This window comes from Gobio gobio (genome assembly GCF_949357685.1).
Source record: "Gobio gobio genome assembly, chromosome: 11".
Lineage (NCBI taxonomy): Eukaryota > Metazoa > Chordata > Actinopteri > Cypriniformes > Gobionidae > Gobio > Gobio gobio.
In genome coordinates, this window is record NC_137104.1 from 6,228,339 (window position 1) to 6,254,666 (window position 26,328).

The following is a 26,328-nucleotide window of genomic DNA, read 5'->3' on the forward strand; positions in this document are numbered from 1 at the left end:
TAGATAAAAATATATAGATGGATTTTAGGAAGGGGGTCCCTCATAATAGATGCATCATATTTGGAGGTCCTTGGAATCATAAAGTTTGTAAACCTCTGCTCTAAGCAAGCAGTTTATGCAACCGGCCACATTTTGAGGACTACTCTGTTCATAACCACAAGGGGGCGGTGCAAACCAACACAATGAACACTGATTCTTTTCTACTGACCGAGTTAAACATTTTATGCGCAGGTGCGGTTCTCATATCATCTAAAAACACAGTGGTTCAGTCCCTTTTATTGTAGAAATGTTCAAGCTCTGTTTGGCGGATGAACCACCTGCATCTTTGATTTTACTGAAAAATATAACACCGCTTTGTACATTCAGGAGGATTTCAGAACTCTTACGCAGGGGTGGTGGTGGTGGTGATGGTGGTGATGGTGATGCTCATGGTGATGATGGTGTTCATGTCTTTGAGGAACGGGCTGTACGTCTCTGTCATGGTTGCTTCTGGACGGAGATGCAGTGTCACGGGCTCTGGCGCGGATGCGTTTGCTGGAGCTGTGCTGCAGAGGCTGCTGTTGGGACGGGTGGCACCAGGTCATACGGTGATGCCCATGGAGCTTGCTGGGTTTGGTTGTGGCTCCGCTATAACCCACAGACTTGCTGCGGCTGCGGAGGGACCTGAGGAAAGGAATGGATTTGCCAGAGGACTCCACAGGACTGCAGGTCTCGGCTTGAGAGCGACGATGATGGCCACGAGCTGGGCCGTCCTGAGGCTGCTCCTCAGCAGAAGCTTCTGAGTAGAATTAATTATATTTAAAGGGTTAGTTCACCCAAAAATGAAAATTCTGTCATTAATTACTTACCCTCATGTCGTTGGACACCCGTCAGACCTCCGTTCATCTTCAGACACAAATGAAGATATTTTAGTTGAAATCTGATGGCTCTGAAAGCCCTCCATTGGCACAATGGCACTTCACACTCTCAAGACCCTTAAAAGGCACTAAAGACGTCGTTACAAAGTCCATCTCACTACAGTGGTTCTACTATAAAGTGACGAGAATAGTTTTGTGCGCAAAAAAACCCTAAATAACGACTTATATAGTGATGACGATTTCAAAACACTGCATAATGAAGCTTCGAAGCGTTATGAATCAGTGAGTCGATTCAGCGGTTTGAATCGCCAAAGTGACGTGATTTCAGCAGTTTGACACGCGATCCGAATCATAATTCGACTCACTGATTCATAACGCTTCGAAGCTTCATGATGCATTATTTTGAAATTGGTCATCACTATATAAGTCGTTATTTAGGTTTTTTTTGCGCACAAAAACTATTCTCGTCGCTTCATAAAGTTATTGTAGAACCACTGTAGTGAGATGGATTTTGTAACGACGTCTTTAGTGCCTTTTAAGGGTCTTGAGAGTGAACCGTGCATTGTGCCAATGGAGGCCTTTCAGAGCCATCAGATTTACACTAAAATATCTTCATTTGTGTACCGAAGATGAACGGAGGTCTGACGGGTGTCCAACGACATGAGGGTAAGTAATTAATGACAGAATTTTAATTTTTGGGTGAACTAACCCTTTAAGAAACAACTAGTCTTCTATGAGGACAAAACCTGGCCTTCATAAAACTGCTTTTCGGCAAGATGTTTCTCATAAAAGGCATGTGGCGATTGCTCAAAGGATAAATGTCAAGCGATCACCTTCAAATCGAGAGGCGTAGTTCTCAATTCCAGCCAGATCCAGATAGTGGTTCCTTCGTTCTGTGTTTTCATCCACGGAGTAGTGCTTCTTCTCCAGAACACCCGGCTGATCCGAGTTCAGTCCTCTGGCAGAAGACAATCATAGAATAGAAATTATATTATTGTAATATTGTATCAGTGTCGGTAACAATGTTGTTATTAGTAACTAAAACTATTAAAATTGTTAACTAAAATAAAGCTGAAATAAATATCAGATTTAAAAAAAAGCTCACTTTCAGTTGTTTTCTTGGCAAATAACTGAAATAAAGTATATTCAAGAATGAAATTATTAAAACGGAAATAAAAAAAAGCACATAAAATGTATCAAACTTAAATTAAAAGTAATTTATTCTAATTGAATTAATTAAAATTAAAACTGAAAATATAAATATATTATAAAATATTAAAAAAAATTATAAATAGTATAAAAATAATGTAATAGTTGAAATTATTATAATATTTCTAATTTTGTTTCACTGGTAAATAATGAAAACTGAAAAGATAAAAATGAACTTTTTCCTTTTTATAAAATATATATAAATATCATAATAGTAAATACTAAAATAATACTGGTTAGTAACAAATTTTATTACATTTTGTAATAATTAATAAATAAAATAAATATATAATAATAATTATATATTAAAATATATTATATATAAAAAAATAACTAATATTTTTTTTTTATTCAATGATAAAGAATGAAAACGGAAAAGATTAAAAAAAATTATATATATTTTTTATATTTTTATTAAATATAAAAAAATATGTATAAATAGTATATAAATGCTACAATAATACTGGTTAGTAACAAATGATTACATTTTGTTATAATTTTGTTCCACTGGATAAATTATCATAATATATCTAATTTTGTTTCACTGGTAAATAATGAAAACTGAAAAGATAAAAATAAACTTTTTTCTTTTTATATTTTTATAAAATATAAAACATTTATACATAGTATATAAATACAAAAATACTTGTTGGTAATTATAATTTTATTCCATTTTGTTATAATTTTGTTCCATTGGGTCAATAATTTATATAATAATTTTGTTCCACTGAGTCAATAATTGACAAATTTTTTTCCACTGGAAAAATAACTAATATAAAAAAAATCAATGGTAATTAATGAAAACCGAAAAGATTAAAAAAAAAAAAAAAAAAAAAAAAAAAAAAAAATTATATATATATATATATATATGTGTGTATGTGTGTATATATGTGTATATATGTGTATGTATGTATATATGTATATATGTATATATGTATATATGTATATATGTATATATGTATATATGTATATATATATATATATATGTATATGTATATGTATATGTATATGTATATATATATATATATATATATATATATATATATATATATATATATATATATATATATATATATATATATATATATATATATATATATATATATATATATATATATATATATATATATATATATATATATATATATATACACACACACATACACATACATATACCATTATATATATATTGTTATAAAATATAAAAAATATTTATAAATAGTATATAAATACTAAAATAATACTGGTTAGTAACTATAATTATTCAATTTTGTTATAATTTTGTTCCACTGGGTAATTCAATTATATAATAATAATTTTGTTTCACTGGTAAATAATTCAAATTTTGTTCAACTCAGTACATAATTAATTTCCTGCATCAATATATTCTCAAGAAAAACTCATTCATATAGCAAAGACGTGATTTGAGAATGATGGCTCTCTACACACCGTACTGCCTCCTCCATCTCATCCCGCTCATTCAGAGACTGCATCCCAGCATCCCCATCTCAAGAAAGACAAAGGTACAAAGCAAAAGTTGTATTATATCATGTATATTTCATCAAAGTGGGCGTCCAGTAAACAGATCAGCCCACTTGTTTATCATGAAAGGATCAGTCTTCACCTCTTCTGCTGGTTAATGGAGTGAGACTGAGCTTCACACGCAGGCTTGAGCCATTGCTAAGCACCAGCCGTTTGACTGACGCCTCCACCGCCTCATAGATCGTCTGCATCAAGCTCAACATATTCTGCAACAAACACAACAAGAGGAACTCTATAGCTAAATGATTGATCACTGTAATGATATGGCAGATCTGAGCTTTACCTCTCTGGTTATTTTCCCATTGCTGTCCAAATCATACAACGTAATCATCCACTCCTGACGGTTTTCATCCAGGACCGACACATTACTCTCCCTCTCCTAATATCAACAGTACAAGAATGGCAGAGAAAGGATGCATTAGAGGACAGTAAAGACTTTCACATTGTTACAAAAAGATTTCGGTTTCAAATAAATGCTGTTATTTTGAACTTTCTATTCATTAAAGATATATATATATATTTTGGGATGGATTGAATGGGATGGATGGATGGATAGATATAGATAGATATATTATATACAAGCAGCACAACTGTTTTCAGCATTGATAATAATCATAAATGTTTCATGAGCAGCAAATCATCATATTAGAATGATTTGTGAAGGATCATGTGACACTGAAGACTGGAGTAATGATGCTGAAAATTCAGCTTTGATCACAGGAATGGACTTTTGGACTATAAAAGGTAAAAATGACATATTTTCTGCAGTCCAATAGGCCAATTTCACACATCCGGATTTTTGCCTTCCGAGATGGCCCACGCCGGGTAAAAGTTTTTCTAATAACAGTGATAGCCAAGCATAGTAAGAACCAGTTCGGGAATCAAAGTCTATATATGAAATTGATCTCATGAAAATATTTGATCTGTCTTGGTGAATTATTGGTGAGACTACAAAGTGCTCATTAAACGATTAGTTCACTTCAAAATGAAAATTTCCTGATATTTTACTCACCCCCATCTCATCCAAGATGTTCATGTCTTTCTTTCTTCAGTTGAAAAGAAATCAAGTTTGAGGAAAACATTCCAGGATTTTTCTCCACACAATGGTTTTCAATGGCAACCAACGGTTGAAGGTCCAAATCAAAGCAGTTTCAGAGGAAGGGCTTCAGAGGCTCTGCACGATCACACACGAGGAATAGGGTCTGACCTAGCCAAACCATCAGTCATTTTCAAAGAAAATTGAAAATGAATGTACTTTTTAAGCTAAATTGCTCATCTTACGCTGCTCTGCACACACCACGGATTGCGCAGTCACGTCTGAAAGGTCATGCTAAACTTATAGGCAGAAGTACAGCCTCGTGTTTACAAAGCGCTCGTGCGAACACTAATACAAACATCCTTTAGCAAAAAAATGGTAAAATAACGATGTCCGACGATTTTGAAGTTGAAGATGGAGTGTTTTTTGGTAAAGGCCATTTGTATTAGTCTTCGCACGTTCGCTTGGGGCGGTACTTACGCCTATTACTATTTGTAAACTAAATTAACCATATAAACTAAATTACTGATCTAAAGCCCACATTGTCACTGTATGATAGTTGAAATGAACTGATGACATCACCGTTTTCTCTGAAGCGGCTCTACGGCCGAATAAAATTCTGTTGCATTATTTTCCAGTTTAACACTGTGAAGCTGCTTTGAAACAATCTGCATTGTAAAAAGTGCTATATAAATAAAGTTGACTTGACTACGTCTAGTGTGACCTTTCCGACGTGATTACGCAATCAATACTTTGCTACTGGTGTCACAGAGCAGTGCAAGATGAGCAATTTAGGTTAAAAAGTATAAATGTTTATTTTTTTCTTGAAAATGACTGATGGTTTGGCTAGATCAGACCCTATTCCTCGTGTGTGATCGTGCAGAGCCTCTGAAGCCCTTCCTTTGAAACTGCATTGATGTGGACCTTCAACATTTTGGTTGCCATTGAAGTCCATTATGAGGAGAAAAATCCTGAAATGTTTTCCTGAAAAAACTTAATTTCTTTTCCACCGAAGAAAGAAAAACATGAACATCTTGGAAGAGATGGGGGTGAGTAAAATACCAGGGAATTTTCATTTTGAAGTGAACTAATCCTTTAAGAGACAAATTCAAGAATTAATTCGAAGTGTGCATCTTCGCACTCGATGTGCTGTAAAAGCAGTGTTTTTCCAGATGTGATGGGGAAATCATTGGCTTGTGTATTAATATCACAATATTATATCCCTGCATTCATAAACTCATTTTTATTAATGATAAATACTCGTTGCATGGTGATGAATGAGTACATATATGACAGACGGTAAATTCGAGCACGGTCTGAATAGCTGTATAAGCTACAAACAAGTAGGCTACAACTTAATATCATCGCAGATTATATAACAGCAACTTGGAAAACAGAAAAGATAGCCACAGACGTATAAAGGAAATAACTTTCGCTAACCCAGCGTCACGTGATTTTCGATTCTTGTGAAATTGGCCCACTGACGCGTTTCCGTCGCTGACATTTTCCCTATTAAACGCTGAAACGACTGTTTATACAACATGCAGTGTTTCTGTGACTTAATACTTTCCCCTTAAAAACATACTACAGCGTGTGTAGAAACAGAACAATGTCTAAAAGCTGCTGTGTGACAAGGTGTACAGCAAACAAGCTAAAAAACGCAGAAATACGTTTTTATAAGCTGTCGACCCAAAAAAAACGAGCGTTTAAGGAGACAAAAGTGGAGACAGGCAACAAGACGTGAAGCTTCAGCAGGAAGAATGGGTACATTTTGGGATCCTGACACTCAGTGTGTGTGTGTGTGTGTGTGTGTGTGTGTAAACATGTCACTGTTAACTCAAATATCCAAATGTCAGTTTTATATATTATATTTCCTGTCGCTGATTACGTTCCCCTCCAGTGGGCGTAGTTCTCAGTGTCGCGCTCTGTCTCAATTCTCATGTCCTTAAAGGCTCGTTTTTTGGGTCAACAGCTTATAAAAACGTCTGGGTTTTTCGTTCTGGGTTGTTTAGCTTGTTTGCTGTACACCTTGTCACATTTCAGCTTTTATACATTGTTCTGTTTTTTTGTTATAAGTCAAAAATGACAAGGAGGCCGCTTCACGCAATGCAAAGTCAATGGAGACGGTTTGATTGTTTCCCCCCCCCGGTGGGCGTGGTCTTCAGATTATGACGCGTGTCTCTATAGTCACAAGGAGGCAACCTCAAACATGGAGTCAACACACACAGACAGCGTCCTCACAAAAGTTTGTCAATTGTATGTGTTTAAAGGTTTGCCACTTTGAAATTGATTTTACATCATTTACACCATGGCACTTCAGTGCTCGAGCTGTTTTCTGTGACAGAGAGCCGAGCCGCATCATGTCTCTGACAACTTGGGATGGCGAAAACTAAACATTTTCTTGACCGACCACCGAGCCTCATTAGCCGGTTGAAACCATAGACTGTAAAAAAATATTGACGTAGTGTCCGTGACGTCACCCATAGGATTCTGATGAGCCGTTCTGAAGCGCAAAGTAGGGACGAGATGGCCGTTGCCATCCTGGCAGCGCGTCATCGCGCGTCACTCCCGGATAACAGAAAATGGGCAAAAAGGCGGGACGTGGGCGGAGCTTAAGTGACGCGATGACTAACAGACAGCAGATAAATGGCTATCCACCTGTCACTCGAAATGGCCACGCCCTTAATTATGCAGAATTTTAAGGCTTTATATAATGTAAACGAATGAGTTATAAAAAAATTCACCCCCCTCACAGTTGTCATGAAGGGCAAAATGAGCCGTATAGACCAAAAGCATAATTTGTACCAGGCTGTAAACATGTTTTATTCTGCTCTAAAGTTGGCCATTTTAACATGGGGCTCAATGAGATTCTGCTCCCTTCTGGATCCAGTCCCTAGCGGCCAGTCGATGAATTGCAGTTTGAGGCACTTCCGTATTGGCTTCAAGAGAAACTGCGGGAGGTTGACGCTTGGTTGAAACCAGTTAACTGATTAGTTTAAAATATGCTGCGCTATTTGAAATAACAGCCGCGAGTCGCGCCTGCAATTTCGCAACTCTGTCGCATCTCTCTGCCGCTCTGCCTCCCGCTCTCACACACACACTGTCCTGGCGCCACCGCCTCCCTTCCACTCACGTCACTTTTTTTAAATCCCCTACAGCGCGAAACATGAGTCCCGCAAACGCGGCGCCGAGGAGCTTGTTTGTAATCGGAGGACAAGTGGCTCCTTAGTTTCGAAATGGTTTGGGTACAAGGTGATCCCGTTGAAAATAAAGGCATTTGTCTAGCGTTAGAAGCTCATTTGAAACATTGCCGCGGCTCATTTAAGAAAATGACAGCTCCGAAGAGACGCCGCTTTAGTTCGAGGTAGTGCTAACAATAATAAAGAAAGATGATGATCAACACCTTATGTGTTACCACTGAAATGTAGATGTAATATATTTCCAAATGTAAGCCCATCTTATGGGGAATGTTGTCTAATAGACTGCAACACGATAAAACCAATGGATAAAACAGGCACCTTCTCGGCCAAGGCAGGTATAACTCACTTTTTTTTTGATACGGTCAACCATCGGTCAAACGGTCATCGATTAACATCCCTACTGACAACGCACGAAGCCTGAAGCCACATCACTTTCACTTGCGTCTTCAGTAAACTGTCAATTGTATGCGTTTTAAGGCTTGCCAGTTTGGACATTAAAGCGATTTTAGACCATCGGATGTGTATCATTATATTGAGCTACTGCGCTGATGCATTGTGACACACAAACAAACAGTAGCTCGCCTCGCACAAGGAGCGCAGAAACTCATTGTCAACGCTGTCCTGTGATTTATCACTAAAGTAGCTTAGAAACTCAAAAGTTATAGCATATAGTTTTCTACTTATGAAGTTAGTTAACTACATACAACGCACAGCTTCACAATTAATAAAGAGAGTTATGACATTCACACACGCAATCGCCCTTTCATTAATGCATTCAAATAACTGTACTCTCATGGTGCTAATTTTTAATTTAAATAATCGTTCATTAATTGTAATCGAGTGTTCAATTAATCAAGGTTTTTATTTTAGGTCATATCATCCAGCCCTAAATGTGAGTCATATGATTGCTAAGCATCTAGCCGTACTAACATCGCATCGTATCACACTGCACACGATGCAATGCGGGGTTAACAGGGTTAAAAACTACGCTAATCCTGCTCCAGAGCAAAGCTTCATAACCCTGGGTAAAAAGAGTGAAACGTTCCTTTACCCGGGGTTCAAAGCGGGGTTTAGAGCGACGATAACCAAGGGTTAAGCGCAGTATGAATAGCCCTTATGAGGTTAGGCCGCATTAGGTTATCAAACCTGACATTCCTTGTGTATGTAGTTTTCTGAATGGCAGACACTTACATCACTCTTCCCGTTTCTCCTCAGTGCATTTTTGAGTGGATGCTGCCTAACATTTTCAGGGGAAGTAGAAGATTTGGGATTTTCCATAACTCTCTCTGGTGGCAGTGTTACTGCAGATAACAGATAATGTTAACACATCTTACAAAGACTTAGAAAAAAATCCAACAATATTTGACAAAATGACAGATTAGTCTGCATTACTTTGCTTCAAACAGAGACACTGTTTGTGAACGAGTTTCCTTTCAAAGCTCGACTTACCTTGCAGCGCACAGTAATGATCTGGATCTCTAGCACACAGATCCTAGAGTTAAACAGGCAAAACAAATCATTAAAACTTTGGACATCCACAGAAAATAATGGACAACAGTGAAGGATGAACCCACAGGACGACCGAGCTCATGCTAGTGTCTGTGGAGGGGGAACATCTGTAAGATGACAGATCTATGAGCCGGTTTTGTATATCATTTGTTTAGGGAACCTGTTTTTGAGTTGGAAACCCATGCAGCCCCCATAATGAATTCACCAGGAACAAGAAAGAAAAAAAAAAATCACTTCATTCTTTGCACTCCTGTGGTCTTGAGCTCAATTGTTTCCAGACACATTGCACTGCTGCTTTCTGAAGGAGGAAGTGAATGACAGAACAGCTCAACATCATCTGTGGTCCTTCCTGCCACAGCTCTGTCCCTCTAATACTAGCAAAAACAACTGCATGTGTGCGCTGAACAAATCTGACTGATTGTGTCATATTCCAAGATTAACGTTTAATTTAACGTTAAAGGGATAGTTCAACCAAAAATGAAAATTCTGTCATTAATTACTCACCCTCATTTCACTCTTTCGTTCAGTTTTCTATCCCTCCATTGTCAGCCACACAACTACCACTGACACTTCAAAACGTTCATAAAAAGATCGTAAAACTGATCCATATGAATTGAGCGGTTTAGTCCAAATTTTCTGAAGAGACTCGATCACTTTATATGATGAACAGAATCAATTTAGGCTTTTATTCACATATAAATATTCATCAACTCACAGCAAGAACCAATGAGGTTCATTCTCATGTTACGCATCACGTTTGCGCTTCAGCATAAACCAATGAGGTTCATTCTCGTGTTACGCATCACGTTTGAGCTTCAGCAAGAACCAATGAGGTTCATTCTCGTGTTACGCATCACATTTGAGCTTCAGCAAGAACCAATGAGGTTCATTCTCGTGTTACGCATCACGTTTGAGCTTCAGCAAGAACCAATGAGGTTCATTCTCGTGTTACGCATCACGTTTGAGCTTCAGCAAAAACCAATGAGGTTCATTCTCATGTTACGCATCACATTTGAGCTTCAGCAAGAACCAATGAGGTTCATTCTCGCACTACGCATCACGTTTGAGCTTCAGCGAGAACCAATGAGGTTCATTCTCGTGTTACGCATCACGTTTGAGCTTCTGCGATATTTTACTGCGATAATTTACAGCAATTTACTTTATTATATTCAAAAGAATCCTTACAACAATCAATACATTTACAGAATATTACCAATCACCATTAAAAAAAAAATTGAATTTTAAATAAATCCATGACAGATATTCTGTTGCATTTTTAATAATGAACTTAATAGAATATAATATTGCATGAAAGACTGTGAATTCATTGTTCAGATTACGACGACACATCTATTTTTTAAAAAGAGGACAGAGTTAGCAGCACTGTGAATTTTAACAAAATTCCCTCTCAGACAGGGCATGATGTCGACACGGTGTTACTCATGGCAGCTTTTACATCATCCGCAACTATAAAACCAGATATTAAACTCACAAACTCATGAAGTGTGCTAATTCAAGACCAGATTTGAGAAGCACATGGCTCTCCACAAACAACCCTTTAAGAGCCAGAAGAACCATGAATCGGGAGAAAACATCTTAAGAACATGAAGTCAGCTAATACAAGATAATAAATATATTAGGGATGAGCCGATATTAAAATTCTGACCAAATAGCAGATAATTATTTTCATGTTATTGCCAATAACCCAAACAGGTTTTTTTTAATTCTACAAAAATAAACTGAAAGAACTAAACACAAAAAATTTAAGTCAACGGTTTTAGATTTAGATGCAATAACTGACATTATAATGTACAGTATGAAAAATAGATATACATTTTATTTGCTAAAGATTTGTTAGAGTAAATCATTATTAAATTATGAGTATTTTCAAAGATTACTTTTAAGTGAGAGTTAGATGACAGATAGGTAAAAAAAATTGAGGAAATGAGCAGGAACAAATAAAAATATAATACTGGCTGATATTCACTGTAACAATGTAGTTGTATTTTAGTGACTGTATACGGTGAAAAACTTTACATGTTTTAACATTGCATTGTCATTTAACTGTAAAATACTGTCAAAATTATGGGGTTTGCAAATAAAAATAGTTGAAAATGAATTGCCATATAATTTACGATTAAAAAAACAAAAAATGCATTTCCAGAAGCCTTTGCTTGACAACATTTTTTTCTTCTCATCTTTGTTGTTGTGCGTTTCATTTTTTGTTCTAAAATACACAGGCACCAATATGTCATCCATGCATATGAAATATTTGCAAATAACGATATGGCACTGATATAGTGTGTTGTGAACTCTATCCGGGTCACGGCACCAAAACTGTTGTGAATTTCCTTTTCCTCGTTTGAAGAAGAGACCAGGAGACGTTGGGATATCTTTAAAGCAGACGTTACTCGTTTATTGGGAATCATGCTGTTCTTCGGCTGAGGTTCCAAGTCTAACTAAAGGAGTTTTACATTGTAATTTATCTATATTTCAGGGGGAGGGATTATACAGCACTGTTGTGAACTCTATCCGGGTCACGGCACCATCTGTTGTGAACTTTTATCTTCTAAAGTGTAGGAAACTCAGAAGTGTAGACCAGGACACGTCGGGATCAAACAGAAGTTATTCTTTTAATGAGAACTCTCTGTGCTGCAGGTCGTCCGAAAACAGTCTGACTCAAACAGCATACCTGACAGGTTATATACATTCCAAAGGGGGAGGGATTTACATTGAGGTTGAACAAAGCATGTAAATTAAATATACAGGTTTTGTGAAAACCCGCCCAGACAGAGTATCACCAATCCTACTCCTAATCAGCATAACTATTCAAACGCATAGAGGCAACAACGGTGAGAGTCTGAAAACAGGTCCGGCAGGAATCTCCTGCTGGAAACTCAACAATCTTCCTTTATACCTCAAATGCTCACTGTAAAACAGGCCCAGCAGGAATCTCCTGCAGGAAAAACACCAGAATTATTATCTATACTTTAAATGCTAAATACAATGCACCTTCTTAAATTTGTAATCCCACAAGTGCATCCTTAAAATATATAAACTTTTTCCATCTACTAAATCTCAACTTTTGCAAGGAAACACATCCAAATATGCAACCATAAAGCAATCTCTCTGCATCAAAACCTGCAGTCTGAAGAACAAAACTCGGAGGAGAGCGACGAGTGATCGATCAGTCCGCCGATGATTAGTCCCATCATCACGGCCAAGCCTCTGCACGCTCTGCCTTCTCGAGGGCCTTTGATGTGGGCTAAGATTACCAGCTCAGAATGGTTTTTTTCCTGCCCTGAGCCGGGTGTCACTGGGCCAGACACCCCCTAACCCAACTCCTGTTCCTCTTCACCACCCACTCACACTGCTGTCTGTGCCGCTCATGAACAGTACCTGGCTTTGTTTCCTCTCACCAAACACCTGGAGGGAACCCTTATTACATGGTGAGAGAGAGAAACAGCATCCCGTTTGATCGTCAGTGAGCCGAGGTGGTTTGGAGTATGATCACAGCTTCTATAGACCCGTAACTCTTTCCCCACCATAGTCGTGTTTTTCCGGCAATCTGCGTTTTCACTGCAATACGGTAGGGGGCGCTGTTACACATCGTCTAAAAAAGTACAGCATCTCTCAATCCAAAAGGAAGCGAAGATGATCTGCATAAAACATAAGGAGCGGATAGAAGTTGTATGAAAGTATATGCACATTTCCCCTTAAATAGAACCTTTTTGGCATAAAGTGTTCTTTACAATTGAGTTAAGAACCCTAGAGTTCTACAAAGAAGACCATTGAACATGTTATTCTTCACAGTGTAGAATATCTAACACCATTTGCTACAAAATGTTGAGGCTGAACGTGATTGATTTAATCTGTCATGGTCTAGGAATAAACTCAAAAGCAATTCAGCGTCACTAAGTGTTCCCTGTTTAGATGGGAAATCATTCAAGACAGAACTGCATAATGGCTTACAGTTGTAGCATTCCTCTCTTACCCAAACTTGATTTTATTAGTATGCACCAATAGAATACAAGTAAAAGCTATAAAAACATCTCTAGACTAATATCAAGCTTATATAATGTTGCTGTTTGTGCATAAACAACATCTGCAAAGTTACAACGCTCAAAGTTCAAAGCAAAGGGAGATCTTTTCTTTTAAAGAAATCACCTTTTAAGGACTACAACAAACGGCTGGTAGGGACTACAACAAGTTTATTCACTAAAATGTACATAAACCCCGCCCCTGGGAACACACAACTATTGTGTTGAGAAGAGGAATTGTTGTAGTCGAGCACATTTGGGATTCTGCTGTCAAATCCGTCTTTTCACATTTATTACAATACAGTACGAACACAAATGCATTAGCATGTCATTTATGCAAGATGACAACATAAGTTATAACCGTAATTAAACTAAACTATACCTGATCTCTCTTCATGCAGCAGATATTCTCTGACTCTGACACCCACACCAGCGGTTCATGACAGAATGTGTTAATCAATGACTTGAAGATAGTTAACTCATAAATTCATCAACTAACCTTTCAGAAACGTCCTGTCTCATTCTACATGTTGTCTCTTCTTCTTGAGTCTCTCCATCATTGTCCGACTCCGGTTTGAACATAAAAGGCTGAACAGTTTCTGATATTTTCAGTGCATGTTTGCGTGAGGTAATCGGAGCTGCTAACACAAGCTTTTGAAGCTCCGCCTTCTTCTTGAAAGCGGGCGGGCATTTAAATTTAATTTTGCATTTAAAGGGACACAGAAACGCCACATTTTAGCTCACCCTCAAAAAGTGACAATTTTAACATGCTATAAAAATGATCTGTGGGGTATTTTGAGCTAAAACTTCACATACACACTCTGGGGACATCAGAGACTTATTTTAAATCTTTTAAAAAGGGGTGTTATAGGACCCTTTTAACAGATTTGTTCTTCATAAGCATGTTGAAGGTCCATAAAACAAGGCAAAATCTTCACAGCTTGTATTTTCAGTCCTTTACCCCACCACGGGGAGCCTCTGATAAAAAAATAAAATAAAAAAAACACGTTTTAATCTAGCTTCTTTTTTTTATCAACACTTTGGGCGGTCCAGATCGGATTCAGGACGATGATCAAAACACAGATGGAGTAGATGTAGTCCATCAACACCACTATCAGACAATGTTTTCCTTTACTTACCGCTGGGTGTGAATTGCGCTCAAAAAACATTGACTGATTCTCTGACCAGCTGACATGAACCATACTTTCAATAAACGGAAAACAAATCCTATCCGGTTATGAAGTGATTTCTGTGTGTTGACAAATCTTTTGCGATGTTCTAACAGACGGGATTCGCACACAACGCGTCTGCTAATGTCCGATTCGCGACCTAATGACTCCTTTGAGCCGAATCATTTTAACGACTGGTTAGAACAACTGATCTGTCCAACACTGAACTCACAAATCAGTTTAATCATTTACTCTGAACACATCTGAAATGAGAAGACAAGTGTGCTTACACAATTTAGCAAGAGTGGGTGTAAGAGTTAGTTATACATTTACATTTATGCATTTGGCAGACGCTTTTATCCAAAGCGACTTATACTGCATTCAAGGTACACATTTTTTTACATTTTGTCAGTTCTTGCTTTCCCTGGGAATCGAACCCATGACATTGGCGTTGCTAGCGCAATGCTCTATTGTTTGAAAAAAAACTAAAACTTTAACAAACAAAACTGAAACGATGTGTAGGCCTAATAGGGGAGGATAAAAAAATAAAATAAAAAAATAAAACGGGACTCGGGCCGATAGTTTTGGTAAGCTGTCGGACACGGCCGGGATAGGGCCTTGTTTCGAGGCCCGTGCAGGGCTCTAAGACTAACTACAATTAAAAAACTGAAAGTTCCACTTGAGCCAAACTAACGGGCGTCTCAGCACATCAGCAGCAAAATCATATTCTTCACGAGAGCGAGGAGCTAAATTACAAGATCTCGGAATATTTGGTTTTAAAGCGATGTAAAAGCGCCTATTTAAAGGAGTTTGTCATTGTACTGTTTTGTTGCTATGTTTTTCATTAAGAATAATAGCTAATGAACCCACAATTCAAGCAACCCGCCCCTGAATTGGCAAACCGAAAGTAAACGGCGCATGCAGCCACTCAAAAAGGATAATACATTTTCATTCTATTATTCTATTTTCCACAATGTCAAACGAACGCAGTTTAACCCAAAATGCAAGCTCAGACATGGCTTCTGCCATATAAGCTTGTGCAGTTGTGCGCTCTGGTGTAGGGAACACTAAGAAGAAGCAAATATATTTATTAAGTATAACGAGGCTATTAAAAATAAGATAGTAGAAAAAAAAGTATTGTATTTTATAGTGATTATATAGTGTAAACATATGCAAGCGGGAATGAGAGCCGTTTTGAGCGGGATGCCAGGTGTTCGCAAAAAAAACAACAAAAACGAATATTCGAATCACAAATTTGAAAATCGAATAGCAACCCATCGAACGAATATTCGCATATTCTGGTCCAGCCCTAGGAAATAGTTAAAGAGTTTTACTGATCCAACCAACAAATTGAGTGTTGGTACTAAACAGACTGAAGTTATAATACTTCAAGAGTTGAATCATTTAAATTACTTCCGACGTAATGGTCATCCCACGCAGCCTATTCTAAACAGACACGGCTCACTGCCTCCAGCACACGCTCCCTTCCTTATGCCCTTTGAAGAGGGACAGCGAGGAAAAAGGGTGAAAGAAAGGATTCTTCCCGACTCTCCAAGAACAGAAAGACTCCTTTGAGTCCTCTGAGATCAAGACCTCAGTGCCCCAGGCATTATGACCCACAGTGACAGATCCGGCCATGAAAGAACACAGTCCTATTAGACCCGAAACACACTGGAGACAGAAAGAGTAAACATGTCCTCATGTAATGTCAAAGATCGATTCAAGGTGAACACATTCTGTGTGTAAAACTAAAATTCATGAAATTTGGACTACTGATGCCAATGTATTAGAAGTCTCACAATTAGAGACTATTTTGTTTGATGTACCGCAGATATGAAAAAATGCACCCACTATTTTAACATTCACAGCGTGTGAGTGCGAGCGTGTGTGTCTGTGTGTGTCTATGTGTGCGTGCACGTGGAAGCGTGTGTGCTTGTGAGCGTGTCTGTGTGTGTGCTATGTGTCTGTGTGTGTGCTATGTGTGCATGCACATGGAAGCGTGTGCTTGTGAGCGTGTGTGTCTGTGTGTGTGTGTGTCTGTGTGTGTGTGTGCACGTGTGTGTCTCTGTGTGCGTTTGTGTGTGTCTATGTGTGCGTGCACATGGAAGCGTGTGTGCTTGTGAGCATGTGTGTCTGTGTGTGTGTGCTATGTGTGTGCACATGGAAGCGTGTGTGCTTGTGAGCGTGTGTGTCTGTGTGTGTGTGCTATGTGTGCATGCACATGGAAGCGTGTGTGCTTGTGAGCGTGTGTGTCTGTGTGTGTGTCTATGTGTGCGTGCACATGGAAGCGTGTGTGCTTGTGAGCGTGTGTGTCTGTGTGTGTGCACATGGAAGCGTGTGTGCTTGTGAACGTGTGTGTCTGTGTGTGTGTCTATGTGTGCGTGCACATGGAAGCGTGTGTGCTTGTGAGCGAGTGTGTGTGTGTCTCTGTGTATGTGTGTCTATGTGTGCCTGCACATGGAAGCGTGTGTGCTTGTGAGCGTGTGTGTGCGTCTATGTGTGCATGCATGTGGAAGCGTGTGTGTTTGTGAGCGTGTGTGTCTGTGTGTGTGTGTCTATGTGTGCCTGCACATGGAAGCGTGTGTGTGCGTCTATGTGTGCATGCATGTGGAAGCGTGTGTGCTTGTGAGCGTGTGTGTCTGTGTGTGTGTGTCTATGTGTGCGTGCACATGGAAGCGTGTGTGCTTGTGAACGAGTGTGTGTGTGTGTGTGTGTGTGTTTCTGAGTGTGTCTCTGAGTGTGTGTGTCTATGTGTGCCTGCATATGGAAGCGTGTGTGCTTGTGAGCGTGTGTGTGCGTCTATGTGTGCATGTATGTGGAAACGTGTGTGTGCTTGTGAGCGAGTGTGTGTGTCTGTGTGCGTGCATGTGGAAGCGTGGGTGCTCGTGAGTGATCGCGAGTGTATGTGTGCGCGTGTCTGTGTGTGCGTGCACGTGGAAGCGTGTTCTTGTGATCGCGAGTGTGTGTGTGCGTGTCTGTGTGTGCGTGCACGCCAGTGATGCGCGGGTTGATCCAAAATGAGCGGGTGCCCGCGGCCACCCGCGGTTACCCGCGGTTACGAGTCATCCAAAAATATTTTTAATGATATTCGGGTCACGGTCGGTCGGATCGTCAATAAATCCTTATTTACCTTTTGAATGTTGAGCGTTATTAACTTTTGAATAAATGCTGACGCGGGACAAAATGCCCGATTTCCCAAAACGTTGAACTGAGCAATGCCATTGTACCATTTTAATAGGCTACTTTTAAACGCATTTAAAGTCAGTTTTATGTATTTTCTGAGAGGGGGCGGGATTTTTGTTGGGAAAGTCGGGGGAGAGACGCACACTTCGATTAGACTGGATAAACACATGCAGCATCTTAATTGTTAAGAAAATTAAACGAAATAAATGAATAAATCAAGCCTGTATTACATAACACTAGGCTATATCATACAGCATTCAGAAAAATAACAGTTTGCGCTCCTAAGGGCTTTCACACTTTTCCAAATGTTTTCCAAATGTGGGCTGATGAATTCTTCAAGCCGGGTCGAAACATAAACATCGCGTTCATCAATAATATGCATCTGGAGCTGAAATGGAAAATGATGGGCCGCCTCAAGAACTTCCTGCTCTCGCTGCTGCACCTCTGAGCGACACCGCGTCAGGGCCTGAAACATTTTCTCAATGGCCCAATGAGCTACGATGAGCATTTACTACTTTTAAAAAATGCGGGTCAGGAAGCGGGTCGGGTACAATATTTTCTTCTTTTTTTTTTGCGGTCCGAGTTGCGGGCGGGTTAGTTGAAAACGTCGGTCGGGTGCGGGTTGTTTATACATTGACCCGCGCATCACTGGTGCACGTGGAAGCGTGTGTGCTTGTGAGTGAGCGCGAGTGTGTGTGTCTGTGTGTGTCTATGCCGAGTGAGCGCGAGTGTGTGTGTGTGTCTGTGTGTGTGCCTATGCGTGAGTGAGCGCGAGTGGGTGTGTGTCTGTGTGTGTGTGTGTGTGTGTGTCTATGCGCGAGTGAGCGCAAGTGTGTCTGTGTGCGTGCACGTGGAAGTGTGTGTGCTTGTGAGTGAGCGCAAGTGTGTGTGTGTCTGTGTGTGTGTCTATGCGCGAGTGAGCGCGAGTGTGTGTGTGTCTGTGTACGTGCACGTGGAAGTGTGTGTGCTTGTGAGTGAGCGCAAGTGTGTGTGTGTGTGTGTGTGTGTGTGAACGTGGAATCGTGTGCTTGTGAGTGAGCGCGAGTGTGTGTATGTCTGTGTGAGTGAGCGCGAGTGTGTGTGTGGGTCTATGTGTGCGTGCACATGGTAGCGTGTGTGCTTGTGAGTGAGCGCGAGTGTGTGTATGTGTGTGTGTGTGTGTGTGTGTGTGTGTGTGTCTATGTGTGCGTGCACGTGGTAGCGTGTGTGCTTGTGAGTGAGCGCGAGTGTGTGTGTGTGTCTATGTGTGCATGTACGTGGTAGCGTGTGTGCTTGTGAGTGAGCGCGAGTGTGTGCTTGTGAGTGAGCGCGAGTGTGTGTGTGTGTCTATGTGTGCATGTACGTGGTAGCGTGTGTGCTTGTGAGTGAGCGCGAGTGTTTGTGTGTGTCTATGTGTGCATGTACGTGGTAGCGTGTGTGCTTGTGAGTGAGCGCGAGTGTGTGCTTGTGAGTGAGCGCGAGTGTGTGTGTCTATGTTTGAGTGAGCGCGAGTGTGTGTGTGTGTGTGTGTGTGTGTGTGTGTGTGTGTGTGTGAGAGTGTGTGTGTGTGTGTGTGTGAGAGTGTGTGAGTGTGTGTGTGTATCTATGTGTCCGTGCACGTGGAAGCGTGTGTGCTTGTGAGCGAGTGAGTGTGTGCGTTACGTGTGTGTTTGCGAGCGCATGTGAGTGTTATTGTAACTTAAGTACACTACTTGATAGTTTCATGCACTTATAGTAGCCTATTTACTAGTTTTTTTATGGGGAAAATCTTTTTTTTTTTTGAGCAGTCAAGCATGAACACCTGTTCTAGTAGGTAAAAGGTCCTAATAGGTCCTCTCTAATGTGCCAATTCTGGTTGGTTATTTAGAAATCTTCCTTCAGCTAGTACAGGTACCCTGCATTGACAATTGATTTATCAAACTATTTTGAACATTGCTCTTTTCTTATCCACATCTTTAGTGAAATATGGTCATCATCAAGCATCTCCAAATAGGTGGGTCTACACTTCTTTGAAATGCAAAAACAAATAACTTTAGAAAACCACTCATCTTCCTGCAACACTAAACACTGTCTTGCAAGTTTGCCTTGGTCCTAACCAGTAACCCTGATCTCTGAATGAGACGTTTGATGCACACAGCATCACCACAACAATCCAAGGCCTTGAGCTGAACCACTCATCTTAGGGCTGTACGATTCATCACATCAAGTGCAGTTTGCAGGCACACAGAGATGCAGGAGCGGTTATCTGTGTTTATAGATGCCCAGAATCACTATAGTAGCTGCATGTTTTACACAGTTTATACAGGTCAGTTAATTGCTGTTCTTATAGTCTACGCGCTGACACACACACACACACACACACACACACACACACACACACACACACAGAGAGAGAGATGGAGCGCGCAAGCCCCGAAGCCGCTATCACTTTCGTGCTCATAACGTTTGTCAAGTAAATGCGTTTAAAGGCTTGCCAGTTTCAGCATTTAAAGCGATTGTGAATTATTCAAACAACACGCGCGCCCTGAAGGCAGATCTCTATCACCTGCATCCTCACAAAGCTTTGTCATTTGTATGTGGTTTAAGCCCTGCCAGTTTGAACATTAAAAGCGAGTTTAGACAATCAGGTGTGTATTATGTTGAACTAATGCCTGATATATTTTGACAAACGAACACTCAGACAGAAGCTGTGACTAAAGTAAAGTCACTAAGGTTAGAAACTCAACCGTTATAGGCATACATTTTAATACCTTTGAAGTAGGCTAAGTACAAACCACAGCTTCATAATGAATAGAGGCCGTAAGAGTAATTCACACACACAATCACTCTCTCATTAATGCATTCAAATAAATGTAATGTAGGCCTACAGTGTTAATTTTTCTGTATCTGATGTACAACAAACAGAAATCTGCCTCATAGACAATAACTGCTGAAAGTGAACCGTTTCCTTCAAGTATTTTAAAATCACAACACTTTTTCATTAGAAAAAAAAATTCCACCTTTAATAGTAGAAAATATTTACAGTAAAAACCTTATCAGTGAACTTACTCAAAAACCTTATGAGGGCAAAAAAACAAAAAAGCAAAATAATCGTTCATTAATCGTAATCGAGGTCAAATGTTCAATTAATCAAGGTTTTTATTTTTGGTCAAATCGTTACGGCCCTAACTCATCTACATTTTGTTTGCAGCAGCCTTCATCATTGCACTCCTCCCACCAACTACACCTCCAACCACTTCCCCCCATTTTCCCATCACAGCCTCCCTCTGTTTTCAAAACTAATAGCAGATGTGTGGCGGGGCTGCGCTCAAAGACCCTGCTGTTCTGGCTGCCGGCCATATGCATTTCACACAGTGATGAAGGCTCCAGGCTCCGCTGAGAGAAGGAGAGCAAAGGAAAAAGAGGGAAGAGACCCAACACCATTTAAATACTACGCTGAGAAGTACAGTGTAGTGCGGAGAGGGCCTTTCAGTGCCTGCTAGCTTTCAAAAACTCAACTGGCGGTCGAAAATGTGAAAACGATCAAGATGATTTACGTTGATTTGTGTTGATGGCATTTACATTTCTTCACTTGAGTTCTAACAGTGCAACCGAGCTATGCAAATGTTCAGGTCTCAGGAAATCGAACCAATGGCATGACGTTGCAAGCACAATGTTCTGCTCAAACAATAGAAACACATGCAGTTTGTCCACCATTATATCATATAATCATACAGTACCGAAAATTTTGGAAACATTAGCGTTTTTAATGTTTTTGAAAGTCACTTAATCTCACCAAGGCTGCATTTATTTGATCACAAACACAGTAATATTGTGAAATATTATTATGATTTAAATGAACCATTTTCTGTTGTGATATATTGTCAAATGTAATTTATTCCTGTGATCAAAGCTGAATTATCAGCATCATTACTCCAGTCTTCAGTGTCACATGACCCTTCAGAAATCATTCTTAGATAATTTCTTATTATTAATGTTGAAAACTGTTTTTTAAAAGAATTGGGGGGGGATCATGATACACTGCATTCAAAAGTTTAAGGGAAGTAAGGTTTTAAAAAAATATATGTACTTTTATTTAGCAAAGGCACATTCAATTGATAAAAAAAAGACAGTAAAGACATTTATGAAATTAATAAATATTGCAAAAAAAAGTAATACATGCTGTTATTTACTTTCCATCCAAAGAATCCTGTCGGGAAAAATCCAGTTTCCATTAATCTCACCAAGGCTGCATTTATTTGATCACAAACACCGTAAACACAGTAATATTGTGAAATATTATTATGATTTAAATTAACTGCTTTCTATTGTAATATATTGTAAAATGTAATTTATTTCTGTGATCAAAGCTGAATTATCAGCATCATTATTCCAGTCTTCAGTATCACATGACCCTTCAGAAATCATTCTTAGATAATTTCTTATTATTAATGTCGAAAATTAAATTTTATTTTTTCTGGGGGGGGGGGTAATAAATGCTGTTTTTTTTAACTTTCAATCCGAAGAATCCTGGGGGGGGGGGGGGGTTTCAGCATTTGTAATAATCAGAATTTTCTTAAGCAGCAAATCATCATATTATAATGATTTCTGAAGGATCATGTGACACTGAAGACTGGAGTAATGATGCTGAAAATTCAGCTTTGCAATAATATTTCACAGTATTACTGTTTTTTTTATCAAATGATACAGGCTTGATGAGATTAAGAGACTACTTTCAAAAAACTAAATGTTTCCAAACTTGTGACCGGTACTGTATATCTAAACATATTGGTACTTCAGAGGTATCAGGTCATGCAAATAAAGATAAACCTAAAGTGCTTATTACAGAATGTACAAATGTAAGACTAACATTTCATTAGAACATTCTGTACATTTTACAGCAACATTGTTTGTTTATTAACAAGCATTAACCTGCATCACAATACATAATAAACTGATAAGTAGCCCATTTCATGTGCATTACACATATAGTTGTACAATGTTGTAATGTTTATAATGGTTTAATAAAAGTTGTGATGAAGCGTTACCAATGGCAGTTGTACTCATCAACACATTACAGGTTTAACATAACCATGCACTTATTGTGTATATGTAAATTCATCTGTCCATAATATTAAGAATGAATTGTCTCTTTACCTGCTTGTTTCTGTCCACTTCACCGACACAGTCAAGCTCCTTGAAAGCATCTCCTATTGCAACACAAACGTCCATTTAATAACCTTTTTTATGCAATAGCTTCATGACAGAAATAATGAAGATACACACTTACCCTCTGGATTTTCTCTCCGTTTACATACTAGAGAAAAATAAAAGCAAAAGCATTAAGTAGCTTGATATTCAGCGTTTGGCGTGTTCTTCCCAAAGTGTCTTACCATGTTTCGATTGCAGTTTTCCCATGTTGACTCCTCTTGTGGAATAAACTAACGAGTTGTCAGTTCAGGAACAACTGTGACATCTGTGGCATAAATGGAGTGGGGCAGGAAATGCATGTGTCCATTGAAGTCTGTCCATGTTATTGAACTGAAGTTGGAGAATCTCTGAGAGGATTTGCTGCACGCGCGTTCCTCGTGGAAGAAGAGCAACTCTCCCTCCCTCTCCCACATCACATCCTTCAGTTTGAGCACAATTTCTTCATTGGACAGCCTAGTCAAATCTGCATGAGAATCCTTATCCAAGCCTTCGACTGTATTCCTAAACTACCTTCTCGGTTACTGAGAGATTCGCTTTGATTTCGCAAATGCCGATTGTTTTTTTTTTTTACACAACAAACGTTTCTAACCAAATATATATTTTAGTATTGAGATACCGCCATCCAATATCATATCATAGCACGATTTCAGTATTAGAGGGAGAAAAGATAACTTCGCTAAAATTACAGCTGCAATGCATTTCATCAATCAAATCATCAAATCGCCATTATTACATTGTAGCGCCCCCTGGTGATGAAATACAACAAGATGTCACGAAATAGAAAGATGTTTTCATAAGCCTACTTTGTTTCTCTGCAGTGTTATCACAATTTTCAGCTCCAAAAATGACACTTTTCACAATTATTAACTATACATAAGCTCTTTGTCAGTTTCATCAATGGTACGTGAATTAATAAAGTGCATTATTTAATTAAATATTAAATATTAATTTGAGGGTTATATTAAATGTGCATTATTTTTGTAATGTTTTGGGCGTTTCTTCGACTAGGGGCACTTTTAGCCATGTGAAAAAAAACTTCAAAAGTCACGTAACACAGTCTCATAAATTTTAATTTGTAAGAGGTCTAGTTTGAACTTAGATTACAAGAGAAATTTTTATTATTTTACATTTTTTCCGACCTTCCATGAACAAATGTAATTTCCACCAGATCTCAATATACAGCTGTTATTTAAAAACAGAATAACTTATGCAACTCAAGAATTGTCTAAGATCATTTTTGTAACTAGTTTTACCAGTTTGTCCACAATGTACAATAATTATACATTTGTCAATGAGATAAATTAACTGTCCTAAAGACCAAATGCTGAACGGTCACACTCTGAAATTTAATATTGGCTTGGGTAAGAGCTTATTAGAAAATAAATAACTTGAATATTTATATTAAGTAAAGCCTGATCTCATACATTTTGGATACATTTTTAATGTGTGATGAGAACTTTTTAAGTCCTTTTTAAAAATGTGTGTGGTGATGGAAATGACAATTCATTATCGTGAATGTAGAGAAACAATAAATATAAAAAGTATATAAAAACACAAGATAACTTTTGACTGGGTCATCTCTTATGATTGTGCCAATGTAGTTTACAAACAGTGATACGATATTTTTGATTGATATGTAAAGCTGTTCAGGGATTATTTTATGGCCAAAATCGTTTTTTTTTACTTTACTGTAGGCTACCGACAGCCCAACTACGTTTAATTTATTACTTTAAAAGTTAAACTAAAAAGTAAAATAAAAAATATGTTTGTGTGTTTATTACATTAATCAAATGTTGTGTTTTTTGACAGGTTTAATTAATTTTTGTTCCTGAAAACCACCCTTGTGGGATCAGTAGGCTATAATCCTGACTTTTTTTTTTTTTTTGGATCAAAAGGTATCCCAATCTTACAAAAAAAGTTTTGAACAACACAAACTGATGATCCACAAATACTGACTGATGACCAACTGATGGCTTTTGTGTTCGAATCTGATTTCAGAATCCTTTTTTTTCTCTTGAATAACCCCCATTTTCAAGATTTGATCGAATTCGATCGCCGGGATTCTATCAGATTGCCACAGGGGTCAGTTGTTCAAAACATTTAATCTGGATCAAAATGATCTGGATTTGGAAATCCCATGTTTTGCTATTCAGGATCAGGGGCCTGTTTCAGAAAGGAGGTTCAACCAACTCTGAGTTTAAACCTGAACTCTGAGTTGACTTACTCTGAGATGGGAAACTCTGAGTTTTGGGTTTCAGAACAGCTGAATTGAGGTAGTTCAATCAACTCTGAGTAGACTGACTCTGAGTTAAGCTCATGCACTCCAACTATGAAAAGCCACGATCAATGGAGCTACGAAATTACGATTCACCATGGCAACAGCACCCAACAAAAAGACGTTTGCATACTTCCGGGTCAATACACAAGTTTAATTCTTAATTATTTTAATGAAGTTTAATTTTCATGGTATCCAAAAGGCAAACAAAGAATGTGGCAGCAGCAGCTAAAAAAAAACAAAAAACATAATTCAATCAGGAAAAGCTTTAAGCATAAAATGTTCATGGGTGTAGGTTTAATGACTTTACAAACATTTGACACATTAAATAAATATCATTCAGTGTCCAATGTGCAGCAGCTTTTCCCACATAGACCCTTTTCACAGACTGTGATGACGTTTTAATGGTCATTAATATCATAAATCCTGCAACGTTTTTTGTATTTTTTTTTTTATGTATGTACATTTATAACACTAATACTTTGTATTATATTACTTTTGCATCAAATTACAAAAATCAAGTTACCGCTGCTGTGAGAGTGTTTCTAATACAGCGTCTATGGGAGTGATAGTTAAAATTAACATCTTTCTCTCTTTTCACTGCAGTTATCAATCTAACTTTAATTTTTCCCTTTTTGAAAGTTGTGAAATCACTATTGTGGAGTTTTTATTTTGCTATTTGAGCAAATGGAGACACAAAAATATATATTTGATGTATTCTCTCATTCACCGTTATAAGAGTTAACTCAACTATGACGACTTCAGCTTCAGAAACCCAGAATTGTGAAAAGGGTCTATGCTCTTTTCTCATAATGAAATGTTCTCCGATCACACCTGTTACATTTATTAATCAGGGTAATGACATTAAACATTTGACTTCTACTCAGGCCAGCCAAACACCAGCACCACTGACAGATGAAGAGGAGATGGAGGAAGAATATTAACACCCAACAGGAAAAAGAATAAAGTATTTGTAGGAAATAAAGATGACTATAAAAAATGTAAATAAATTTATATAACAGCTGTGGTGGTGGTTATGCCATATATCTTGTACTACCATCTGGCAGCATCCTTCCATTCCATCCAGTAATCCGTTTTCAGAAAGTGTGATGATGGGTATATGAGTGTCATAAATGAGT

General features: G+C 38.4%; 1 protein-coding gene across 1 annotated transcript; it reads right to left on the reverse strand.

Annotated features, from left to right (window-relative positions):
* Positions 1–362: 362 nt before the first annotated feature.
* Positions 363–23,121, reverse strand: LOC307134200 (protein naked cuticle homolog 2; the record flags this gene model as incomplete). The annotated part of the gene is made up of 10 exons (XM_079829732.1): positions 363–778; positions 1,691–1,815; positions 3,516–3,573; positions 3,691–3,814; positions 3,892–3,987; positions 9,036–9,145; positions 9,294–9,336; positions 22,861–22,913; positions 22,994–23,020; positions 23,097–23,121. The coding sequence occupies 10 exons, from the start codon at positions 23,119–23,121 to the stop codon at positions 363–365; spliced, it is 1,077 nt and encodes a 358-aa protein (XP_079685858.1).
* Positions 23,122–26,328: the final 3,207 nt, after the last annotated feature.